Here is a 24,651-nt window from a genome sequence, read left to right on the forward strand (position 1 = left end):
TTGATGAAATACATTGCAGTTTTTGGATCAGGGGACAGAAAATTTTTGAATGGCCCCTAAATCGAGTTTTCGTATCGTCTACGGAATAAGCATATCGTATTGAGTTAAGTGATAGTTTGGGTTTGGCTACATTGTATGTAGTTCTCCAGATATAAGGGCCTACAAGAAAATTTTTGATTGAAATGTATAGGATCTTTTGACCCAAAAAGTTTGTCAAATTTTTAAAATGTTACTGTAAAAGCGAACACTCCGTCACCGATTCTACTTAACAAAATTTAGCATTTGCAAAGATCTTCTGAAATTCCAGGTACAAAAAAATCAAGTAACTAATTTTTCTTTTCTTTTTCTGAATTCGGATGTTTCTTTTTATTCATCAAAAAAGTAAAGGCCATATTACATGAGCGTACTAAGCATCATACCAAACATATGCTTAAATTACTTGCTTTTTTGTTTCAAGTTTTACACATACGAAACAAGAATCACAGTTCTTTTTTTAAAATTTACGGAACCTCTATACACTAATAAATATCTAACAACATTACACAACCAAACAATGCCATAAATTATTATTATTATTATAGTCTTAAATATACACTCTTCTTTTGAGTATTCATATCAGAAACGAATTGTTATAATAAAACGTAGGTACTTAGAAGGAAATTAGATATTTTTACTAGTTCTGACAATACTGATATTTATTTGGGATTCTCTTCTCTTTCTTCACAGAGAACATGAAATCTACCTTTTAATACACTTAACAATGCCTACGATAATGTCCAATAGGGATACACCTGCTCGCAACAGAGGAACAGGTCTCACTCTCAATGCTTCTATGATAATCACGCTCACAATTCTGCACTTCCTCTTTTTCCTTCTACTCAAAAAATAAAAAAAAATCCACATACATATATATATATTTACATACTTCTGTGGCAAGATATCCAAGTAGACTTACTGATGTCACTCTGTGGGATATCTCAATAAATATTGCTCATGTACTTTTTTTATTCCTCTAGTTGCATAAATACCTTTTTATTATCTTCATCGATTTCACTATGGGCATTTTAAAAGTTATTACGTCAAATTTAAGCAAACTTTTTTTTACTTTAAAGTGTACTAGGGCAATGCAATGCACACGAAGGAACTTCAGCGAAAACACTCCAAAAAATATATATAACTAAAGCTTTAAAATAAGAAAAAAAAATAATAATAAAAATTGCACATAACGCATCTAAAGTGAAAGTAACTGAAAATAAGCACGCAATAATAAGGCGAACGTGAATTTACTGTATCTCCATATTTAGTTTTCACAGCTGGCAAAAATTCATTTTTGAATTTTAACGCTTTCTAGCATAAAGCATTTTAATGCTGGTCAATTATGAACATCTTTTACCCATTAACCTAATAGAACATCGAAAATTCTTGGAGTTGTAATGTAACTAATATACAAATTTATCAAGTATTTATTATTAAATTGTTTTTTGTTTGTTATGTTCTTCTAGTTCTCTGTTATTATTAACAATATACAATTAAATTTTAATGCCCGTCAAGACTACGCACTACTTACAAAACAGTCCTTCGTACTTAAGACAAATTCCATTAATGTATTAAATTGATTAATTTGTGAATCACAATTTATATTACAAATCTTACCGGTTACAATTTAGCGAAAAACCAGTTCTGAAATATGGCCATTTACAATACACTCGTGGTTTAAGGAAACAGTTCTAATCAAAGAAAAGGACTGATATAAATAATAAAAAAAAAAAAAAAAAAAAAGCAAATTTCTTCAGTGTTAGGGTATTTATAAATTACAATGTCCAATAATAGCAATATATGTATATATTAACAATCAAAAATAAAATAAAAATGAAGTGGAATGCTCCTCACAGACAGGAAACAACACAGCAACGATCCGACTTTTTCTTTTTAACATCTTAGCAAACAGAGCGCATATCTTATATCCGCAATTTTAAAATTAAATTCAAACAAAATTTAAGGATAAGTCTTCTGGTTTAATTTGTAGATAATCTAAACTGTTCAGAAAATGTTAACTCAATTAGTCACCTTAATCAGCTAATTTATTTTAACTAAGAATGGCATTAATAAAACAAACAAAAAATAAACGGAATAATTGTCAAAAACGTTTCTTTATATATATATATATATATCATGTGATGACTAGGTGTATTTAACGAAACTACTTAAGCCTAACGAAGTGTATTAATTTATATATGCATATACGTATATTTAAATATATTGTATACACCGTGCATGTGTTTTAATTATTACAAGATTTGGACAAAGAAAAAATATATATATTCATCGTCGAACATCAAAATTAAGGCTAGCAAAAGGAACTCGTGCCTTGATTACACACTCAAATGTACAAGACAAGTAGCTAAGGAGGGCAAGTAAAATTACACTGCCTTGGCTGACTGGGATGTTTCCGGAGTAGGTTGCGGTTCGACACCCACGGTAGCTGTTGAGGTTGTACATGGCTGCTGCTGCTGAGCAGGAGCCGCAACTGGAACTACATTGTTGTAAGATGGCGGAGGTGTGAGGTCGACGGTGCTGCTGTACGCTGGAGGCGGAGGAACTAGGTTGGTGGGCTTCTTGTAATAGTAAGGATCATTCATGGCCGTCTCGTAGTCGGGAAGGTCAGGCAACAAGGACTGGCTGTCTGGGTCAATGAAATGGATTGTTCTCTGCGCGGCAGCGTTGCGCAACGTCAGGTACTTGTAGCAGTTCCACACAATGCCAATGAAATATGCCTGAAAAAATAAGAATACAATTTTGTATCCAACTAGTATCACTGTACTACCATCTTGTATCCAACTGAAATACATGTAATAAGCAAATCCATTGATGAGATGCCTGCTTTCAGTATTGGGACACCTCCAGGTACTTCCACATCATGTGTTAAAAGCACAAATATTGTTGTTCTAGCCGCAAATTAAATTTTAAGAAGACAATTGTTTAATACTGAAATTAGATAAACAGAATAATTTTCAATAAAACAAGGATTCGATCTTGAAATTTCATTAATGTTTTTCAACACCATCTTGGGTGTGACTGAAGTATGCTTTAAGAGCATTTCCGTATCAACTTTATGAAACAGGCTACTTGGAGCAACTTTCCGAACAGTTTACGTGAAATTATTTTAAGCTACGTTACATGCTAAAAAAAATATAAAATAAATAAATAAATAAAAAGCAACACGGCGGACTACCACGCACCAAGTAGCTTCGTATCAAATGAATAAGACAAATTTCTGGTTTTATGTTCCGAGATTGAGTCCTGAAGGCAAACGGGGACGAATGGTAAACGAAAGTAAACGATTACTAAGACATTGGTGGAATGAGAATGTAGGAGGAAGGACACGGGGGAACCATGAGAAAATCCAAGAACACAATGTTGTCCACCATAAACTCAAAATGGCCCGGTATCGAACCAGGGGTCTTCGCACCATATCCCGGTTTTCAGTCTTTAATAAAGAATTTACGTTTACTGTTAAAAAGAGCACATTCCATGATTGACCAATGACCGCTGTTGTTAAACTTAATCTTGATAGCAGAACATAAGAATCGTGTAAGCACGTCGAATCCGATCTTGTGATTAATACATCGAGGGCTCAGTGGTAGAGCGGTTATCTCTGGTACGTGGTGTCCTTGGTTCAATCCCCGGTCAAGTAAGTTTGTGGTGCAGAACATCGTCTCAGTGAGTTTTCTTGGGATACTCCCGTTTCCTTCCACTTTCTCATTCCACCAATTATTCCATCACCATTTACTTGTCTCGATCATAGTCTCTCTCAGCCTAAAAGGCATAGCAGAGTGATGTTAAAGTGAAGGATTTAGTTTCAATTAATGTGTAAACATACGGCCCTTCCTGCTGCTCTAGTGGCTAGCGTATTTGCCTTTGGTGCGTGGTTCCGCGTTCGATTCCCGTTAGGAAGCACGAAAAAAATTAATTTCACATTATCACTTTATCCGTCTCTTTTAGCCTGAAGGCCGTAATCATGAGATGTTAAACTTAAAAAAAAAAAAATCTCAGAGCAGCTCTTGTTTGCATGTTAAACTGACCAACAACACACTGAGCAAGGCTACTGCAATAATAATAGAAAAAAAACACAATTACACAATTTCAATACACTAACTGTGCCTTCATCAGAATTTTTATTTCTTTAAGTGTGATGAAGACAGAGTTAATGTATTGAAAACTGTTACGTGTTTGTGAGTGTGTTAGTTTAAAACAAATAATTTCTTTTCTTTTTTTTTAAACATACCTACAACATCTATATGCAAACGGATCAAATTAAGAACATCTCCGTTTTATTTTAAAAGACGGTTAAAAAATAACTGTCTAATTTTTAAAAGCCATATTCTCGTCAAGTAAGAAATTTTTTTAATATTTTGGCTTAAATGAAGATTTCAGAATATGCAACGTTCTTTTAAAAAAATGACATTCCTTTTTAAAAATGTATAGCATTCCAAAAAACACCTACCTTGACCATCATGGTGACAACAACAACAAGCAAAACGAGTAAACTCAGCATCTGTGGATCCATATCAAGTAACACATCGCGGAATGGAATGTTTGGATTGGCCTGGATTATCTGGTGCAGATTCGGGAGGTAACAGAAATACCCAACCGTGGTCAAACTGTAACAAAGAAAACGTTTTTAGTAGATACACTTGTAATCAACATATCAAAGTAATATTTCTACTTCCAGAAATACAATATGTTTCTTTCTTGTCGTAATAATACACCTCAATTAAATTATATGACTATGCTTACAATGCCCAGCGAGATAATTTCGACAGCCACGCCTACTCTCATCCTCGGTCGGTTCAAGTACTATGCAATTACCTCGTTTGTTGGATTGAAATAACAAAATTAGAAATATGTTTCGTTAGTAACTTTTTACTACTACTAAAGCGCTCTCTGATATGTCATTTTCAATCATTTTATATATATATATCCCTTTTCCCCAAGTTGCAGGGCTTAATTTGGATTTAAACGGCATCGGAAATGTCACCGTTCATCTCAGCGACCCCGGAAACTATGGATTCGACATTAATATAGGCCATTTTCGATCATTTTTATACATCTTCCCCTCCTCTAAGTTGCACCGTCAACGTGAAATGACAAAACTATCCCAGTCTCGAACCTCATCTATGTTGAAAACTTGATAGAGATCGGTCAGGTGGTTCAAGAGTTATCAAGTCACAAACATAGTCACTTTCATTTTTATTATATAGATAGATAGATAACACTATGGGTGTGTTATAATCCACATAGGACATTTTGGTGAGCCCTCATATACGAGCATGTTTCTGGAATTCTGTCTCTGCTCAACTGTATATATATAAGCAAAAGGGAGCGTTGTTAACTTCACCTAATGCCTCGTCTCTGTTGCTAGTTTGCCTAATAAGCTTAGAAAGAAAGCAAAGTTCTGCCTCGCTGATTACATCACGGCTAAAGTTATCAATTTCACCAGTGGCTGTAATGCAACTTCCTGCCGACCAAAATAGGAATTTCCCGCTTCAAGCAAAAAGGTGAATTATCTTCTAAATTAGTGCTCAATTCCGATCAATAATATTTTTGTCTTCTATAATAAACAGTGGAACCCTCTTTCCTCCGTTGGTGGAAAAAGACTATATGATTTTCTTCTTCTTCTGGCCCTTCTCTCAGAATGGTTACTGTAAGAATTGGAGAAGCAGAAAGCAGTAATAACTTGGAGCCGAAACCAACAACGACTGGAAATGTAGTGTCTTGGTGTTAATGCTATGAAAGGCGCAGAAATTAAGCTTCTTTCAGACTACCCAGACCAAGCAGTCAAAAGCTTCTTCTAAATTAACAAATACTTTGTACACTTCCTTTGTTTACCTGAAAGAATTTCATCTACTTTATTCGACGAATCTCTTTCATATTCGAAACTGAATTTTTGTTGCGTGCGATATGAAACTAAGAACTTGTGTTAGGTAATTTCGATCTGTCAGTATACAGTACATCGCCCGATTTAAAAGAAATTCGCACCACAAAATGTGTTTGTAAAGGACGGGCATGCTGATCTCTCTAAGTCCTAGCACTCAACGGCATACTGATCACAATGTCTGTAGATAATACGATGCTGGTTGTACGAAGGCTGGCGGACAATAAGAGGAGTGTATTTAAGTCTCCTCGATGGACAGTGTCTTCGAACGAATCAGAGGTCAATTAAGTGTCTTCGAACGTAGCCATATACTGAAAAAGCGAGAGATTGGACGGTCGTTCTGTTGAATTGTAGCTCATGAGTCGTGCCGTGTCACTGCTCTATCGATGATGCACACGATGGGAGGCAGAGGGTATCAATGCCTCCGTCTCATACCGAAATGCCCCTGGAAAGAAATACCATTCAGGACAACAACCACTACTACGCCACTATGGCCACCCCCGAACATATTGATCTCCTATCCTGCATTTCTTTCGCACGATTACTCCTGACACCTGTTTATAACCAAGAAAATTTTCCGTGGTATTGAGAGAGACTGTGGTGGCAAGGCGAATAAAAGAAGGTGGTATTCAGTGATGAAAATAGTTTCCATCTCAGACACACTGACAGTCCTATGCACGTATGTAAACTTACAGGTGAGGGGGAAAATGTCCAGAGCGTTTTCATTATTTATCATATAGAATCTACACTTCACTTTGTGGTGCCCCCATATCAATTCTATGCTATCCATTTAATTGTAGTCTTCCTCCACTTCTCTTGTTTTGCTTCCATCTTATCAAATGCACTTCGAATACAAGTTTCATATAAGTATATTCACAATGTATTGATTCATCTGTATTTCACTGATTTATAAGCATATATTGTAACATAAAATTTGCTTAATGATAATACGGAATGCATGTTAAACATTAAAAAAATCTACCTTTTACAACATATTGAACTACAGACAATTTCGACAAGCTACTGTCATCATCCACAATAAAGAAAAAAAAACACAAGTGAATTTCATTTCACACTTTGCAACTACGGTAAACTTTCAAACTACCGAACTGGACAAAAATATACGGCATTGTGGTTTTTAGAGCCTAACAGTTCGTAGACTGAACAGATGTTTACCAAATTATCTATCGCTTATTCAACGTTATTTTACTTAACATCAAATGTTCAATTGTACACATGAAGATGATTTGATCAAAATTCAAACCACCGACGTTTACTTTACTCAAAAGTTGTGAAATCTGGCTAAAATAAAGACATAAATGATATGTAAAATTCACCAATTTTATTAATTCATAACGAATCTATCTGCTTTCATCACAAATCCGAGATTGATGCAACAAGTGTACGGATTGTTAACTGAGGAATGTGGTGCCATTCTTTCAGAAGCTGCTGAAATTTTTCAGCGTTTTTTTTTTTTTTTTTCTTGCTGTGCGTATCTGGAGCTCGTTCCACAAGTGCTCTCTAATATTCAGGTCAGGGTTTTGGCTGGGCCAGTCGAGATGTGGAATACATGGCGCCTGAACCAAACCTTTACATCAGCTGCCTTATGCTTCGGGTTGCTATCCTGCTGACAAAGACATCCATGATCATAAGGAGGCCTTGCATAAGGCAGCATGACATTTTCCAAGATGGTAATGTAAACCTGGCGGGTCACTGGCTTCTTAATTTTCTGAAGCGTCCTCATACGCTTAACTCAAAAATACTTCTAGACCATGACCTTCCTTCCGCCATGCTTCATGGTTGGTATCTGAGGACTTAACATTTAGTAACTGGTCGCTGAATCAATTTCATGACGTCGCACCCGAACCTTCTAACTCCTCAGGACCTTGTTCTCGTCTCTTCAAATAACATTGGAGCACTGTGGACCTAAAATGTGCTTTAGCCCACGCGATTTGAGCCCATCCAGCATATACTGTGGAATTTCAGAAATTCATCTATTTTTTATCTGTATTTAGTTGTCCATTATGCATAACTTAGAAGCAACAAAAGTATATATATATATTTTTTTGGTTCTATTACACTAAGGATGACGACAGTAACTCTTCGAAATCATCTGTAGGTTCTTTACGTTGTTGAAGGATGCTTAAAGGTATGTATCTTAAAAACAAAACTTACCTGGCAATGCAAAAATCGAACACCTGGAGACAAAAGAATGGCATCAAGTAGGATGGCTTGCCCTTCACAGCACCGTACACCATCAACAGCGTTATGATGAGGGTACAAAACGTTACAGCAAAGCCTACGTTATAATCTTCTGCAAAGAAGAAACAGACAATAAATATCGTTATAACAAGAAAAACTTTTAATTAGTAAGACGGGGAAACATTCGTAAAATATGTGATTTTTAAGAAAGACAAAACGCTTAAGTGTTTCAGTGGTGGTTGCAGCAGCAAGAACATGAGTGTATTTAAATGATACTTGAAAAGTGGAGTGTTCTGCAGATTATGGCAGATGGTGTAGGCAGACTCTTGCGATTTGATTTAATGAAATGTTCAATTTTTTTTTTTAAGTTTAACGTCCCCAGAAGGTTAATGGAAGTGACTGACTGTGAAATTAAATTTTTTGGTGCTCTCCCAGTGGGAATCGAACCCAAAATCACGTACACCAAAGGAACATGTGCAACTCATTAGAACAGTGGAGAGTGCTAATTTCATTTAATGGTTCCCGCTTTTATCTGTTCATTCTTGTCACAGCAGATGCAGTATAATGTGTTTATTGCAAATAACGAACAGCTTACCAATTCTGCTTGATCATGGATACATCAATTCCCATGGGTTTAGGTTTCAGAAAATTTAGTATGTGCAATGAAACATCAACAAAAGATGGTTTCATGAGATGCAATTTCAGTTCCGGAGATTCCTTAGGTAAATTGATAAATTTTATTCAAAAGAACTATAAATACTGATGGACAAGAACACTTTTACAGATTTCATGGGACAACTTGCCAACACCGAACTTGTGCAGACTTTCTGAAATGTATGTCCCTTTTCAGAACAAAAGCTATGAGACTTAAGCTATGTCTATTTAAAAAGGTATCAGCGCACTACTCAGGTTTGTATCTGAAGCAAGCGTTCACACTGGCAATCCAAGTCCGGATAGAAGCACAAAAGGCACGAGAAAGAATACTACCAGCCATCTGGAACTTGTTCATGGACCATGTTTCTATGCCTCCCCCCCCCCCCTTCCCTTCTACCCTTACACGATAAATCACGTAGGCTAAATCGCAGTTTACTTATTGAAGAAATATCTCAAGCAAATAACAGAAACATATGAACCATACCGGATCTTTAAAAATATCTAAAGCCGAATAAAAGGGGGGGGGGGGATGAAAATTTCAACATTTCATGTGATGCAAGAACATAGCAATAACTTCTTATTTACACATACTTGCATCAATATTTTATTATCAAAAAGCTAGACCAATTTAAAAATTAGAACACTGAAACACAATATTTCTACATGTAAATAAATTACATACACTACGCTAAGAATATTTAACAGCCAACGAGCTACTATGAAAGCAACCAGTAGAACAGAAGGCGACGATAATTATCAACTTTAGCTACTTCGAAATTTACATAATGACGCAATAGGATGTGTATTAAGTTAAAATTGCACTTTCGTAAGTCTTCAAATCATAAAACGGCATTCGACCAAATGTTTCAATGACAATTGTCATCTTGATTGGCAGGTGACTTTTTATATTTTAGTTTGACATCTCACGATTATATACCGGGACTGGGGATGATGAGATGGCTGATACTGATGGAATGACGAAAGTGGGAGGAAACGGGAGAACCCCGAGAAGATCCAAGCACAGATTGTTTGTCTATCACAAAGCCCAATTGGAGGGAGCTGGGGTCGAACTAAAAATCCCGCCTGAGGAGAACCACCTCGAGTCTTGGTTGCTTCACTTGAAGTACAACATCCCGTTCAGTACCGAGGCTAAATAAGACGTAGACCTTATAGCTTAACGTAGAATCCAAGCCCACTCGAAGGAAAAAAAGGAAATGAAATCTTTGAGTTTTACGTCCCACGGTTATGCCGGTTAGGCTAAAGGAGACGGTGATGATGAGTAATGAATGAAATGGTGGAATGAAGAAAGTGGGAGGAAACGGGAGAACCCCGAGAAAACCCACGCACACGGTGTTTGTCCACCACAAAGTTCACTTGGCGGGGGCTGGGATCGAACCCGGGACCCCTAGCACCAGAGGTGAACGCTCTACCACTGAGCCACCGCGGCCCAACCCACTCCAAGGAATCGAACCCTAGTCTTCCACGCCAAAGGACCGACGTTAGCCATAACAGCCACGAGTTCAATTATCTTCACTGCTTGTAGAACTACATATGTTTATCAATTTTTTTCATTGTAAGGAAAATATTAATGTTCATTTTATCATTGCTATTAAGATTTCGTTACCAAAAACCACTCTTCTTTCATTTCTCAAAAAAAACTACGTCACATTAAATCACTAGACAAAAATGTTTACAACATAGGTATTTGTTATTTTGATAGAGGTTCACATAGGGGTTTGTCCATTATTTTGGAAAAGGTAAGAAGAGGGAGGAGTGTTTTTTGACACGAAATTTTAATAGCAATGATACAAGGAACATTAACATTTTCTCTACAATGGAGAAAACGCATAAAGTCATGTAGTCCTACATGGAACAACATAATTTCTTGATATTCCGATGTTAATGACCTCATCATGAGAGCCCTCATCTCTTCTGGAACGCCTTACGAGAGAGAGCCAATGGGGTGTAGTCGTTCTTACGGCAAGAGACTTGACGGGATGTCTTTGGTGCCATGGAAACGAAGGAAGGCTTTAATATGGGATTTCACTTGTGCCGATACTCTAGCCCCCTCTAATCTTCCTACTTCTTCCACAAAAGCTGGGATGGTCGCAACTCGTAGAGAATCTGATAAAGAGACGAACATATAACAACCTCTTGGACAAATACCACTTCGTCACCATCGCCATCGAAACTTGTGGCTCCTGGGGTAATTAAGGACTAAACTTTATTAAAGAAGTCGGACACCGAATAACTCTCAACACAGGCGACACTCGAGCTTCAGCCTTTCTTATACAAAAATTAAGTATGGCTGTGCAAAGAGGGAACGTAGCAGCGATGCTAGGAACGCTTCCACCGGGAAAAGCATTGGAAGAAATCTTCCTTCTGTAACCACCCTCCTCTCACCAAACTCACGCAATTCCTGCTAATTAATAATATATAAAATGTATTTTTGGAACCTATGTTGCAATTTTTATAATAATGAAGTAATTTTCATTTAACATTCTATGTACAATGATATACCCATATGTATACGTATTTGCATGTAACTTTTTTAATTATTTATATCATGTATTGTAACACATTATAAGTATTATAATTAATAGTAATAATAAAAAACAAAAAAATCTTGACTAAAAAATAAATAAATAAAAAGTATGAAAAAGATGGAAATTGGTTAATGAAACGTAGCATCGAATTGCTATTTTACCATTTGGATGCTTACGTAAGTACCATTTTAACTTTTCTCTACTTGTATTATTTTAATATGGGGAAAAAATATTCTAAGATAGAGTAGTCCTTTATAAGAACAAGAACCGAAGTTAGATAGGACACACACCGACTTGAGGCCCGTATCCATATCAGGCATACCCAACTGCAGATGGAACCGAGAATCATACACAGAGAAATCATGCATAATACTCATTCGCTTATTCGAAGCCCTTCATTGTATTTATCATTATCTATAATACTAAAATTAATTAAATGTAATCTTACTTCCATTTACTTCCAACTCTTAAATTCTTGTTCTCTGAAGCTTTTCTCAGTGGTTGACAAGGTGTCTACTAAAATTCCAAAATGCAATTTCGTGACTTTTTCTTTACCAAAACATAAAATTTCGTAACATTCAAAAATTAATAACAGTACCTCCATTTTTTAGAACTTATCTTTATATTATCCCTACTTTCACAGGCTGTTCCCTGGTGCGATAAAAACTTGATATCGTCTCACAGTTGAATAAACTGGTTAGATGCATAGGTGATTTGCTCAATGATGCCAACTGGAGGACAATCTTAAGAGCAAATTTGGGTGCGAATTGGACCGAGTTTTCATGCATGCGATAGAAGCGTGCTTTGCTTGCGATTTGGTAGCGTCTAAAGCCAATCAATAGACATTTTTTGCGGACTTGTATTTGTACAGATTAAAAAAAAATCGTGACCAAAAAGCTAAATTTCTTGATTTTCTTAACCGTTTTCTGATTCCGTGACTTTCGTGACCAATAGACTGGTTGAGCGCTCATCTTGGGTGAGTGGGGTCTTTGATTCAATCTCAGCTTTATGTACTGCAACAATATATATATATATATATACAGGGTGTTAATGAACTATACCGACAAACTGTAAGAGGTGATTCCTCACATCAAAATATGAGAAAAAGTTCATATGGACCTATGGCGAAAAATGCATAGTTTCAGAGCTAGCGCTGTCCAAAATCGCGAAAAAGTTAAATTTCAATAGGCCGTATTTCAAATTCCAGAAACTGTGGATGGTGGTTCTTATCAGCGTATAGGAGGCCATTCATACACAATCCAAAAGTGCATATTTCATTAATTGTCAATAGGTGTAGAAGGTATTCCCTACAGGGTGTAGTTCTCAGATATGTTTTCAATAGAGTTTTCAGATATACCCTGATTTCAAGTACGGTTCAAAGTGGGCAGGAGGTAAACCTCGACAACAATGGACATCCAATGCTTCGGAGAGAAGGCGGAAGTGTTAGGAACCGGCAGCTCCATGTTTCTTTGTGTTCGGAATAACGTGTGATGATACGTATTTCGTCACGGTGTATTTCACGTTTTCTTCACTAATAAGCGTGAAAGAAAAGGTCGCAGCATGCGTTTTTCAGAGAACGAGAGACCGCCCTGCTGACGATCCTTAACACTTCCGACATCGTGCCAAAGGATTTCGTGTTCACTGCTATCAAGGCTTATGGTTTGCCTGCTTTGTACCAATCATAAAGTCAGAGCATATCTCAAAATTCGGTTGATGGCATGTCTCCGAATTTGAGCCTGCAGGGAATAATCTGTAAACCCATTGAACATTAATGAAATATCCATTTTTGGATTGCGTATGCGTGACTTGTTTTACGCTAAGAAGGACCACCATCCACAGTCTCTCGAATTCGAAATAGGGCCTCTCGAAATTTGGCTTTTTCGCAATTTTGGACAGCCCTAGCTATGAAAACTATGCACTTATCGCCATAGGTCTATCCCTTATTTTGATGTGAGGGATCACCTCTTACAAGTTTGTCGGTATAGCTCATTACCACCCTGCACAAATATTATATATATATATATATATATATATATATATATATATATATATATATATATATATTAGAAACTAAAATTGACGAATAAATCATTCATTGGAATAATAAAACTACACCTTTTTCTCTGAAATTAGATTTTATGCAAACAAAATTAAAACTATTTGAAGTTCGTAACGATTATGACAGTTCTAATTTTAAAAAAAAAATAGTTTTATTACTGTAATGGATGTTTTATTCTTTATTTGTTTCTAATGTGTAATTTAGATAAACTTAATTGTTCTAGTACTCTTTCAGTCAATTATAGTGAAATTGGCGAATAATAATGTTGTTAATCTGACAGATCAGTTGCGCCTGACGGTGTTACAATTTACATTGCGCCCGACGGAGGGTTGAACTGGAAGTTGAACCACTGTAAAGCATTCAATACTCTCGCACCGGAAGTTGAACCTGAGACCTCGTGCGCCAAAGGCACGCAAACTTAATCATACAACCAGCTAGTAGATGGGCTTTAAAAAAGGTGTGTATGGTCCTCCCCTCTCCCTGTGTGTTCTATCAGTGACATAGAAACAAATGGATTATTTTTAAGTGCTTCTCGTTAAGTTACGAAGAACTAACTTTTATTTTTCCTAACTTCTAATTTAAAATTATGATTATTAAGATCCTTACCGTATTTAAGTTTTCGATCTATGTAAGGGGATGTGTATGCATAGGCTGCAATGCCACTATGCTTCACGTATTCTATCTTGTCTCCATCCTTAACACTGACCAAATTCCCCTCCAGAGATACGTCGTTTCTCGGATTATGCAGTTGATCGATTTCGCTACTCAAAGGCGTCGGCAGAACAGGGTCTATTGCTATGTAATCTTTGTAATCTTTCTCAGTGTTCTTCACTCCAAGGAACTCTGGATGGAACAGAATGGCCGCCAGGACTGACAGGGCCAAGATATGTAATACCTGAAAAATAAAATAAAATGTTAATCTGCTGCACGTCTGAAAGTCAAATCAACTGATCTGGTACTGTTCCTAATACAGAGTGTCTACTAAAATTCCAAAATAAAATTTCATTATTTTTTCGTGACTTTTTCTTTACCAAATCATAAAAACATTAAAAAACTAATAACAGTACCTTTAGCACTTATTTATCTTATTTGTACTTTCAAAGGCTGTTCCCTGGAGCTATAAAAAAATTTGATGTCTTCTCTCATCATTTTAGTATATTCACTGTATATAGTGTTTTTTTTTTTTCGATAACCAACCAACAGCAAACACTCACAAACCCACTAATTTTAAAATTACACATGTGTATTTTTTTATCTAAATACAATACACTGACAAATCTTTTAGCAATCCTTTAAAAATGTCGCACTGATTGCTGAGTTTTTTTTGATCTCCTTTTGAAGTCTTCAACTTTCTCTTCGATCTGTTGTAATATTTCTTAACCTCTGTTATCATGAATCAGTTTTCGGGGTCAAAGTATAGCGCTTTATTATTATTACTTTAATTCTTTTATTTTTTATTTTATTTTTTTTTTTCACTTTATGTGGCAACAATGCATGTGGTGATATGGGTGGAACTGTTAAAAGGCTTGCAGTTAGAGCCAGTCTTCAAATGACCTACGAATGACCAGATCATGACTCCACGACAGTTGTATGACTGGGCAAATGGACACACTGAGTCACTACAGTACAGCATAACTGAATGGCATAAAGGAGAAGAACAGGCTCTGAAACTCAGGACAATGACAGCAAGAACTATACTAGGTACTCAGAGACTCCACTCTTTTGTTTCACTGAACAAGAATAAGGTAGAAGTGAAGGTGTTTTCATTTTTTAACAACTCAAAAGTTAAAAGCACATCTTTTGAGAGTGGTCTTGAATTCACAGAAATGGTTGTGTTCTTGATGTGCAGATATGATGGTCACCGGTGGTTAAGGTGTGTTCTAGACTCAGATGAGGGAAACCATCGATCAGTGAAGCTGAAGTTCTTAAATCCACATGGACCTTCTTCACTTTCCTTCCGCTATCCAGACTTTAAGGATGTTCTTAACGTACCTATGAGTGATGTTATTTCAAAAGTAGTCCCCAGAATAAATACAAAGGGAAAGTCTATAACCTCTCAAAACAATAAGTGGACAATGCCAACCAGAAATTGTTAAAGGAAGTGTGTAATTCTTTTGTAAATATCTTCAGAAGCAATAGAAATTACAGTTAAATGGTGAATAGACAAAACACCATTATTTTGCCATGATTTCACTGCAATCCCATTATAAAATGATCACTACATGTACAACACACCAGTAAGCAAGAAATTTACTTTTTTTATATCTAAAAAAAATAATAATTTTGGATATATTCAAGGTTAAACAAAATGTTTGGTAACCTTGAAATATTAACAGGTTGACTGCCATGAGCATCACCGTATGTGGTACTCACCTTATTTCTCTGTGGGCCATGAGCACCATACATGATGCTCATGTTTGATATCACAAATTACTGGTGCTTATTGCCACAAATTACTGTAAAAGACCATGAGCATCACATATGGTGCTCGGCTCCCACTGGTACATTTTCGGGAGAAAAAATATCGCGACAAAAATGTGATATAACTATCCATAATCGAGCCAAAGGTAAGAAGAAATTTATGGCCTCCTGGGACCAGTACCCTCAAATCACCTTGGCAACCAACCTGTTAATGTCACAAAATCTTGCCAAGTTACGTATCATAATTCATATGAAAGCTCATTCCAAGAACTTTAAAATCAAACCAAATTGAAACAATCTAGGCCTACTAGCCTTTATAGGAGCTGAAAAAAAAGTGACTTTTTGTAATTACCTAACTTAACTTTTTGCATTTTTTCGACTTTCTTACGGGGTCCTTCACAAAAAGCAGGGTGACTATATAAGATGTGATAAGGAAGTACAGTGAATATAGCTGCACAGTGCCATCTATCAATGTTGTATCCACTTGCAACTAGCAAGTCCGGTAGCCTAATCCTTTGGTACAGTCAGTGTCAAGTTTGAACGAGTTGTGACATGTTAGTTGGCTTCCAGAGGCAGAAGAGTGAGGACGTGTTAAGAGTGTCTGTCGCGCGCCAACATAAAGTTTTGTTCTCAGCTGCAAAAAAGTGCCAGAAAAGCTCACGAAACGTCAAAATCAGTGTATGGCGATGAAGTGCTGGCATTGAAGACTGTTTACAAGTGGTATGAGCGATTCGAAAGCGGCAAGGAGTCGTTTGAAAACGAGCAACGATCGAGACGTTCTTCGACGACAAAAATATGAAAACGTGCAAAAAGTGACACAAATGATCTCTTCAAACAGGCAAATGATTACTCGAGAGCTTTCCGTACAACTAAACATCTCGTTATGGGTCCGTGAAAAGCATTTTAACCGCCGATTAAATGGGCAAATGGCTTCCTTTCACATCACGAAAACGCGCCGTGCCAGACTTGCTTTTGATCCGCTGTGCTCTCCAGATATAGCACCATGCGACTTCTGGCTATTTCCAAAAATTAAAACCGTCCTGAAGAGAAAACATTTTAACACCATTCCTAACATGAAGAGGGCGTCGACAGAGCAGCTGAACGCCTTCGAAAAAAAAAGAAAGCCTTCCAGTCATGGATTCACCGTTGGGATAAGTACACTGCTAGCCAAGGACAGTACTTCGGAGATTAAATCAAATTCCATGTGAGCTTATGACTTTGTTTCTATAGTATTCACAGTATTTTTTGATTACACCTCATATTATATATATTTGTTTCACTTCATGAATAGTCAAACCAGTAAACGGTGACGTTGTGAGGATTGACATGGAATGACTTACGTACCATAACAGCAACATTTTCTACGAGTGGAAGGAGTAGAAGAGTGGTCTGGGAGTCTACTCCGGACGTTGATCACGACCCCAAGCACTGTCCTGCCCATTTACGATTGTCGTAGGAAATCCCTATATCATCCGAAGTGACCATCCAATGTAGGAAATGTTCTGTTATTTCATATCCAGACGACGATTCCTGTTGGCTGGATTAACACATATAGCACACGTGAGTCCTACTTTTCCGTCTTACGGAGGCAACGAACGACAACGGTATAGTGTAACCCCAATTCATCTGCACTGCGTTGAACACTTCATCGATGGTCTGCTTCCACGGTGTTCCTTAAGGAGCTCATCTGCACATGATGGTCAGTGCCCACGGGGTTTATTTTGCAATGCTGTGACATCAGAACGAAATTTGAATGAAAACAACAACAACAACGGCGAATGGTACGTTCGTTCGACATTCCTAGCCCAAATGCACTGTTAACGTCTTTCAACTTTTGTGCAAAATGTTCCAGCTTCCTAGGAAAGAAAATTCACTCTCAATTGTGTCCCTTCCATGGTAAACTTTATACATACAACCCTGTTCTACAACGCAGTGCCTCCAGACTGTTTGGCAGTCGTATACAAAGTTTGTCCATCCCTGTGTTGTGTTCTTAAGGTAAGTCTCCCACCAAACGTCAAAGCGCACATTTTATTCGCACCAACCTAATATTTAATATAAGCGCAATATTCTCATTAAGCAATCACTCATTAGTGTCATATCCTTCGCGACGCACCAATGTGGTGCGGTATGAAGGTTGAGATCAGTCTTGAAAACAATTTTATTTTCATTTGTGTGAAATACTTATCTTTCCAGATGTTCTACGGTAGAAGTATGATCAGAACGAAATTGAAGAAAATGGACATGAACTGTATTCTAAAACTTATACGAATCAACTCAAACAAAAGACAGATAATATGCGAAAACTTCCAATATTAGATCCTGTACCTCATAAAATTTTCTTTTTCTTTTCTTGAACTAGAATTGCCAACTGGCCGGTATTTTACCAGTCCGGCCGGAAATATTTCGGTTATTTTGATTAAGGGCGGTGACCAGTACAAGCTTCTTACCAGCTCCTTTATGACCGGTATTTCAAAATCCGTAATCCACAACAAAGCATCGAACATCGAAATTTTTCAACAATGGCTTAACAAATACAAATTTACGTTGTATTAATATTAAGCGATTTTTTAAAAATCTATCGCAGTTTTCTTAATTTATTTATCATAAGAAATTTGATAACAATTAGATTTAATTGTGAAACAACAATAGTTTTCAACAATAGAGACAGAAACGTATAATACTTTGTCATAATTCTGCGGCATAAATATAGCGATAAATTTAAATTGTCCATTGATTGTCGGCAAATAAGCTAACTCTTAGGCATTTCGTTAGTACAGTGTTTGCCTAGAAGTTTCACATCCCTAGCTGCTGAATATAGTAACTTCCCTTAATCTTCTAACTTCCTTCCTTGGGACTTTTTAAAACAATTTCCTGCAGTTGAAGTATGAGTTAAAAAAGTAAATTTCATTTTGTAAGTCCAAAATTGGCACGTAAGGATTAATATACTTTAGCTCATCTGTTTCAATAATTTTAAAGTGGCAATTACTGGTAAATACAATAAAATGATCACTGTCGACTTCAGTTTCTCATTTTTAGTACAACGTACTAAGGATATGCAGAATACAGGTGCTAATGCACTTTTGTTCACGATAGTACATTTTCTTCCCATGGATGGGTCCGAACAGAGATACTTTACTCTTAGACCTATATCATAGGGAATTTTGAGGGAGTGCCGGTAATTTTATTTTCCAAAGCTGGAAACCTTATCTTGAACATGAAGTTTCAGGGAAACCGCATCAATTGTAGTAAGTAACATCATAACACACAGAACATCTAATGTCAGCGCTTAGTGACTAAAAAAACCATTGCATATAACGTTAGCACTACTACTATTTCAATGGGACTGGGGCTATTTAATTTAGTTCTACTTTTTTTTTTTTTTTTTTTTAAGAACGGTTTAACCCTTTGACTACCAATTTTTTAAATGTGAATATTCTTTTATATGTACACTCATGTCCAAAATGATTGTCGCATATCTATAACTGTTGTCTTGCAAGAATATAATTTGATAATGATTTTGCATGGTACTTTTAATACTGATACTGTGTGTATAATTGGGAAATGTATATTTGAGGTAAATTTCATAGAAAAAGAATTATAAATACGAAAATTAGAATGAGTAAAACAAAATATTGCTAAATACAGAAGAAAGTTTTATTTTCGTTTTATTGTTCTTATTTACTGCTCTTTTGACATGAAATTTTGCCACATACATGTCTTTGCCGATTATACATATACTACCATTATAAAAAATACCGGGCGAATTCGTTATCAAATTATATTCCTACAAGAACATATTTATAGTCATGCGACAATGATTTTGGACATAAGTGTACATGTACGACTCCTTTACTGTGGGATATTCCTGATATCTGTACACAGTTTTGGAAACTAAACACAGTCTCCTCGTCACATCTGAACCGATGGAAGAACAACATGTATATATTTTTTTTAGAATTTCCTGGGAAAAAAAATCCAACTATATTTGAATTATTCGCATGGAACGCACGTGCCCGTTGGTAATCAAAGGGTTAAATCACACTTGTAGAGCAGTTTTTATTTCAGCCAATAAATAAAAATAACAAAAAATAAATAAAAGAAACTACGCACCACATGCCATATTCCAAGAAGAATCGTTCCGGTCCGCACATGGATGCAGAAGCAGCATCTCCAGTCGTTCCTCCGATCCGTCCCAAACTTTATTCTCATCATGAGGACTGGAAGAAGATCAATATCAAGTCTAAATATTCGGAAATTCCACTTATACATATCACAATTTACTGTAAATTTTCGGAGCTTTGGGGCCATCGCATGCCCCCTAATCATTTTGGTATTTTAAATGCTAATAGGACAACCGTATTTTACGGACTATAAGACACACCTTAATTTTTAATTTAAAAAAAATACTGTAAAATTTTTCGTTTTTCGCAGAGTTTATGGTGTGTATATTGTAGTCTGTGGATCTAAGTTTGTGATGGTGGGGCAAGAGGGAGAGGGTAGGGCAAGAGGGAGACAGTGTTAGCAAGCTTGTGAATCCCCGCAACTCATGTTCGTCGCAACGGGGCACTGCTGCTGCAAGTTGAATCCAATGTTGCCAGATAGAAAAAAATTCTCGTGGCAACGAATATATATGGCTATTTTTAAGACTGGCGGGAATTTTAACTCAAACACTGGACATTTTTATATTAATTTCGAGTAAAAGACGCCCTGAATTTTGGAGGCAGTTTTTCGAAGAAAAAAAGTGCGTCTTATAGTCCGTAAAATACGGTATATCTCAAATTATGAACGACATTACTTCTGGGTACTGACGTGCTTATTATAACTAAGCTTAAAAATACATTTTATTATATAAGTGGCCCTATTTTAATGCCCCTCTTTCATATCATGTTACGGGAAAAACATAGCGCGTATCCTGGTTAAGAGTTTATGTTGAAACTTCCGAAATCATTCAAAAAATAACAGAGATTGTTACTGATACTAATAAATTTGTTATTGTTTAAATCTCCTCCTTGACGAAATATTGTGTGTGTGTCACTGATTGTATATTATGCTATCAACATGTTTGACATATATCTATATAAAATATAATAATTTTGTGCTTCTATGTAGTATAAAGAACGAATATATTAAACATATTCATCAACTTCATATATCAAATTCCTATTAGTGCAAAATGTATGTAAGGATTTAGGATTTAGATTTCTGGGCTTTTGGCATCTATGCCCATGTTAGCCCTCCCCAATGATCGCACTATCCAAGAAAAGGAAAGGAAGAAAGCGATCTGGGACCTCTATGTTAGGTACCATCCCGGCATTTGCCTAATATGAATAAAGAAAACTCAGGAAAAGCTCAGTCAGGACGGCCAGCCTGAAAAAGCTTTCGCTTTAGTTTTTTGTAACTTTCGTGCGATAAATTCACGAGAACAAAATTTGATACACATAGAAATACAGTGATAAGAAAACCCTGTATGACAGTTAAAGAACAACATACAGTGCATTTAATGTTGTAATATTATAGAGTGAGAAGCATTAAGCCCTGTATGGTATAGCAAACTTATATTAACAAAATTTCGTGTAATATGACAGTTTGCAGTAAACACAATGATATAGTAATTGCTAGAACGGAAATAATATTGCAACAGATTTTCTAGATATTTCTAAATACAATTCTGGTATAAAACCAGCATTTTCTCCGAACCAAACTGTACTAAATTAGACTAGAGTCAATTAGGTTTGGTTAGATGTTCCTCTTTTCTGTACTTTCGCTTCCACAGTTACGATAAACTGTTCGCCTGTTTAGTAGACGATGTCTTTCACACAATTTCAACAACTGACACTCGATAACTCGTATAACTCGATAAAACTCAAACACGATATGACTCAATTTTTTTCATTTACACACCATTTCCACACTGCCTTTCACATAAATTATAAAAAGTTTACTTCTCCGCCAAATAGTCCCTTCCGTCTCCACGTATACTTCCGCTTACACACTATAACCGCAGTATTGCAGCTAATTCGAGTCATGGTAGGATGAAGAAGAATAACCCGAGCTGGCGCGTTAGCTAACGTGTGCATATGTATAAAAGAATATTGGTTTGTTTATCATTTCCTACATTATTCTCATGGTTGAATGTATAATTTCATTGTTCATGTTTGCATAATACAAACTGGAGCGGCCAATGTAAAGTTGAGCCTTATTTTGTTCTAGTACCTGTGGGAGTGTACTAAGAGCTAAACTCGGGACGCCTCTAGAGTGTAATCGGATAGTTGTAAAATCCTTATTTTGGTAGCTGTTCTCAACTGGAGGCGCACATTCAAAATTAAACCCATATTCACTTCCTGCAAAAGGAAGTTTCACACGCTAGCGCTTACAGACCCTATCATTGATTATTAGCATTTACGTACATGATTCTGATCCAGAAGCTGCTTTCTTCGTGGAATTTCAGGTTTCATTCATGTAAAATAAGTAAAAATGGCGACTACGATAACTTTCTTGTGTCAACGTAAGAATTATTAGGCCAAGTTTGTAATCCGCAAATCAAGGTCACACAATCATAGATATGAGATCTTCAAGGTCACTCACTTCATGCAGACTAGAAATTAAAGGCTAAAGGAGACGGTGATGATGAGAGATGAATGAAATGGTGGAATGAAGAAAGTGGGAGGAAACGGGAAAACCCCGAGAACACCCACGACAACGGTGTTTGTCCACCACAAAGTTTACTTGGCGGAGGCTGGGATCGAACCCGGAACCCCAAGCACCAGAGGTGAACGCTATACCACTGAGCCACCGCGCCCCCAAGACTAGAAATTAAAGATTTTAAATTTTTTATTTGTTCTCGCACGTAAGTACAATACATTTATATCGCGAACGAAAAATAAAATATGAAATGAAGTCTTTTGCTTAACGTCCCACTTCAGGCTAAGAAAGACGGATAACTGAATGATGATGGACGAATAGCGGAATAAGAATGTGGGAGGAAACTGGAATATCCCGAGTAAAACCACAGACAAGAACCTAAAAGTAAAGTTACAAGAAAATGAGTATTTATATTGTCGCATGTGTTCATAGAATAATTTTACGGGGTTTATGTTTAGATGAAGGTAAGTGCTAATTGAAAACACGGAGTATGTTTAGCAGAAGGGGTCCAGAAGCACGTAAGAAACAGCAAAATTTACGGGTGAAAGGATGTTACAAGTACTTAGACGTAACATAACGTACCCAAATCTAACCTAACCTAATATTAGTAGAAATAAGTGAAATTCTATCATTTTTTTGGAAAATTATGCTGGACTCCTACACTAGCATAATATAAACTGGTTATACTTAAGGAGCCGCGCTTCCCATTTAGGAAAGGACGAGAAACGCCATACGGCTTGTGTATAGCCCGCTCCCCCCAGTTCTTTGTCACCGGAACTGGAAGAAGCACTACTACTACTTATATCGAGAACAGAACCCAACCAACCCCTGCGGGGCTTCTAACCCGTTCCTACTACTACTACTACTATTGCTACTAACTACCACTACTACTACTACTATTGCTACTAACTACTACTACTACTGCTACTGCTACTACTAGTACTACTACTACTACTTATACTAAAAATTCCTTACCACAAGATTTACATCTTAAATCTTTATAACATGCGATTCCGATTCATTATGAACTAGTATGAATCGTTAGAATCACTATGATTCGTTAAAAATCACTGGGGGGAGCGGGCTATACTCAATCCAATGAGTGATTCAAAATAAAAGAAGATGTGTGTGTATTCCGTTTTCGTTGTGTTTTGCCCTTGTACTTAATGTATGAGTATGTGTGGGAGCAATTGAACGCATATCGCATGTTCCGTGCACGTGGATACTTCTTACTGTTGCACTCGCGTCTCATTCCATATTGGAGTGTGAATACAACATGATCTGGGTTTCTTATGTGTTGTATTACCACTTGCACATCAAATAGAATCAATTTTGTAGCTAGTGCAACAGTAAGAAGTATCCTCGTGCACCGGAGATGAGAAGTAGCTGTTCTTAAGAATTACCCCTTCATAAAACGTAACGTTTAAATCATATCGTGACCACAATTTGTCATCGAATCATAACTATTAAGTACATGAATCATATAGAAAGTAAGAATTGTTCATTGTTTACAAATTCACAGTGTTCACGGAAACTAAAAAGCACATATCTTTATCGATGTGGAACTACGTAACTTTTAACGTAGTTATTTTAAAGATTTGAACCTATTAAAATTATTTTTACCTCAGTAACATGTTTCTATGTTAAAATTTCTTAAAATTACCCAGAATATTTTTATGTTGGCCGTACAAGCCAGTTTGTTGTTTCATACAAAGATGATGAAATACATACCAAATCACAAGTTGTAACGTATATCTTTCCTAAGCAATGTATAAGTATTTGTTGGGAATTGCTATTATGTAAAAAATATTACGAAACTTACTGTACAAATAATGTTTTTCAGCTTACGTTTCACATATAAAATTTCTTCTCTATGTCACTACGTTATCTAAACAGTACATAGACTTTACATGATCACATGACGTTACATAAGATTCTGCAATACATAGACTAACTAACATTGAAGATCACAAACATGGCGCACATTGAAAATGTGGAAAAACTGGTTATAAAATCCTATGCAAAAATACAATAGCGATTTAAAAATATATCTTTTTAAAGTTTAATGTTATCTCATTTTATGGGTGCACACTTATATTAATGAAATATTAACTTTTCTCTGAAGGATATGTATTCTTATTACCATTATGGGGTTACACTTAGTCGATTTGCGTTCGATTCAGTTTAATAGA

The 24,651-nt window shown here is 36.3% G+C and overlaps 1 protein-coding gene across 3 annotated transcripts; it reads right to left on the minus strand.

The window, feature by feature from the left end:
• Positions 1-327: 327 nt before the first annotated feature.
• On the minus strand, positions 328-24,430 carry LOC145675611 (lysosomal-associated transmembrane protein 4A). Of its 3 annotated transcripts, none has more exons than XM_081746147.1 (6): positions 24,282-24,430; positions 19,928-20,034; positions 14,003-14,291; positions 8,111-8,249; positions 4,505-4,661; positions 328-2,774 (listed from the first exon to the last, which is right to left on the minus strand). In XM_081746147.1, the coding sequence occupies exons 2-6, from the start codon at positions 20,027-20,029 to the stop codon at positions 2,421-2,423; spliced, it is 1,041 nt and encodes a 346-aa protein (XP_081602273.1). In that variant the 5' UTR covers positions 20,030-20,034; positions 24,282-24,430; the 3' UTR covers positions 328-2,420. The 3 variants fall into 3 exon arrangements, with proteins under 3 accessions (XP_081602273.1, XP_081602274.1, XP_081602275.1); XM_081746148.1 differs by having other exon boundaries at positions 24,308-24,341; XM_081746149.1 differs by lacking the exon at positions 24,282-24,430 and adding an exon at positions 24,191-24,209.
• Between the last annotated feature and the right edge of the window lie 221 nt (positions 24,431-24,651).

Source organism: Thermobia domestica, chromosome 18, assembly GCF_964235325.1.
Source record: "Thermobia domestica chromosome 18, izTheDome1.hap1.1, whole genome shotgun sequence".
Taxonomy (NCBI): domain Eukaryota; kingdom Metazoa; phylum Arthropoda; class Insecta; order Zygentoma; family Lepismatidae; genus Thermobia; species Thermobia domestica.

What these genes read in the sequence shown, in the direction of transcription:
- LOC145675611 (XM_081746147.1), bottom strand. Translation starts at nt 20,029, where the DNA reads ATGATGAGAATAAAGTTTGGGACGGATCGGAGGAACGACTGGAGATGC. An exon ending in AGATCGAAAACTTAAATACG is followed by an intron (nt 8,250 to 14,002) that starts GTAAGGATCTTA and finishes TCTTCTTTGCAG; the next exon opens with AAGATTATAACGTAGGCTTT. An exon ending in TTGTCACCATGATGGTCAAG is followed by an intron (nt 2,775 to 4,504) that starts GTAGGTGTTTTT and finishes TTATTTTTTCAG; the next exon opens with GCATATTTCATTGGCATTGT.